This window comes from Meriones unguiculatus, chromosome 4 (assembly GCF_030254825.1).
Source record: "Meriones unguiculatus strain TT.TT164.6M chromosome 4, Bangor_MerUng_6.1, whole genome shotgun sequence".
In the NCBI taxonomy this organism is placed as follows: Eukaryota; Metazoa; Chordata; class Mammalia; order Rodentia; family Muridae; genus Meriones; species Meriones unguiculatus.
Window position 1 is genome coordinate 13,832,200 of NC_083352.1, and position 2,413 is coordinate 13,834,612.

At 45.3% G+C, this 2,413-nt stretch overlaps 1 protein-coding gene across 1 annotated transcript; it reads left to right on the plus strand.

Annotated features, from left to right (window-relative positions):
• Positions 1–404: 404 nt before the first annotated feature.
• On the plus strand, positions 405–1,412 carry LOC132653469 (alpha-defensin 24-like). The gene is made up of 2 exons (XM_060381264.1): positions 405–633; positions 1,186–1,412. The coding sequence occupies exons 1-2, from the start codon at positions 462–464 to the stop codon at positions 1,299–1,301; spliced, it is 288 nt and encodes a 95-aa protein (XP_060237247.1). The 5' UTR covers positions 405–461; the 3' UTR covers positions 1,302–1,412.
• Positions 1,413–2,413: the final 1,001 nt, after the last annotated feature.

Genomic DNA, 2,413 nt, shown 5'->3' on the forward strand with positions numbered 1-2,413 from the left:
CCAAAGAAAGAACTGACTGTCCAATCCACTGGCATTCAGTCTAGTCCAGGTTGTACATTATCTGAGGACAGAGGGCTCCAACTTCAGAACACAAAACCCCTTGTCTCATGAGCTTATTAAATTAGGAAATACCCGCCTCATTTCTTTCCCGACCACTGAAAGGTAAATATTGAAGCAGATGGGAAACAGGAGAAGAGAGCAAGGCCCCTTCATCATTATCAGTGGGAAGGGAGGGCTGTCTCTGAACACACAGACCAACATCATGAGGGAAGCTTTGAGGACAGAGGAACATCAAAGGGATCCTGAGGACAACAGTCTGTCCCAGTTCCCATCAATGAGAGACTTCTCTAACTGTGGGGATTGTCCCCACACCTTCTCGTGACAGTCCTATATATGCAGGCTGCCTCCTCATCTCTACACACTGAGCTACTGCTCACCAATACTCCAAGTGACCCTCAGCCATGAAGACACTTGTCCTTCTCTCTGCTGTTGTCCTGCTGGCCTTCCTGGCCCAGGCTGATCCTCTCCCAGAACCAACTGAGGAGACTAAAACTGAGGAGCAGCCAGGGCTAGAGGACCAGGATGTGACCATCTCCTTTGGAGGCCCAGCAGGGCTTTCTCTTCAGGATGCAGGTGAGTGGTGGTGCCCAGTATGATGCAGGCTTGGAGTCTCCTGAGAGAGGGTTGCAGGTGTGCCCTGGAATCCCACCAAGATTAGGCTGGCTCCCTTAATAACTCTATTTTTACTTTTTATTTATTGCAGTAAACAGTAAGAGTAAAGTAAGTTTAATTGAATTTCTTTTTCATAAGGTTTTTGCTACAAAATTTCACTTGTGAATTTTACTAAAATAAGGAGTAAAATACTGAGTAGATCCTTGTAGAAAAAATAAGTAGTCTTAAGTACAAGGAGAAAGTTTTCTTTGCCTGCAGGAACTTGAAATCAGTGTAAGGGTGTACTCACATGTATGGTGGGAGAAAAGGAGACCAACATTAAAGTCACACGAGCGTGGGTCTCAAGTGCTTTAGCAGCACTCCTTAAGTATGTTATTTGTTGAGTTGACCGAGCTGATGGCTGTAATGCGGCCAAGGCAGCACACTCATGCTGTCTCACACATCTTCATAGGATCATAGGCAGTCCCATACACCCTCAAAACTTAATGCCTGCTTCTCTTTGTGTGTCTCCAGCCTCAAGAGCTCTCTGGACGACATGCCACTGTAGACCAAGAGCCTGCAAATTCCTGGAACGCATCAGTGGGATCTGCACCCGGGGTGGCAAAAGCTATGTGTTCTGCTGCCGCTGAGCTTAAGGCAGAGACACCAAGATGACTGTGTACTCTGAGGCCCAAGGGAGACCTCTGATGACCATTGCGCTTGTGTTTCTTCTTGGTCTCCAATAAATTGCTTGCCTAGGCTCCCTGTGTGTTCATATTCTTTCCATGTTGGCTACAAGGCTCAGTTCATAATCTGGATATCAAATATCAAAACCTTCAGGAAAACTTTTTGCAAATGAATAAATAATTCCATTTTTACTTACAAAATACTGGCTCCAAATACTAGCAATTTAAGGATGATCCCAGGGTTTGAGCACAAAGTGTAAGGAAAGTTCAGAGCACTGATGATCTTGTTACATACCTCTCTTGACTTTCGGCTCTGCCTTCATGTAGATTCAACTCGCTCTCAAAGACTTTGCTTTGTATTAAGAACTTTGACTTTGGGCTTCGAGTTGATAGAGGTCTCATATATATAATTTCTCAGAGAGCTACTATATACTTAAATAGCATTGAATTTCAATAAACAGGTCTGGATAATGTCTCTGCCTTCTAAGCATTGGGTTGCTGTTGGCTGCAAGGAGACAACTTTTACCAATATTAGAAAAAGTTAGTACAGGACAGAATGGGTAGGAAGAAGAGCAGGGCATCTCACTCTGTGGTGATCTTGTTGTATAAACCAGCTAAGGAGGCAACATTAGGCCTCCAAGCTATTTTGGAATAGGATGAAAATCACATGATGATTTTTTGTCCAGAGTGTTAGTTCACAAGCCAATGCACTAGCCTGCTCCTAGGTTGCCTAGCAACCTGACATCATCATCTGCCATCACCAAGTGTGTGCTAAGTGCTTCTCAGCGGCACACCAGATATAGAAGACTGACCAGTCACTGTGTGCTCTCTCTCCACCTCGGTTTCTCTCCTCTTTCCTGTGTCAGGGAGCCCCCCACCTCCATCTATCTTTGTTTCTTCCCACCTCCATACAATCAAACTTTTATACCAGATGTGGTGTGTGGAATATGTCAACATACGATAACATCGATGCCGGTGACTTGGATGAGAACCTAGGCTGGAGGAGGCAGAGACCCCGCTGCAGCACCTGCTCCAGTGGGCTAGAAAGGACAAATACCCGCCTGCTCCCTCTGCGA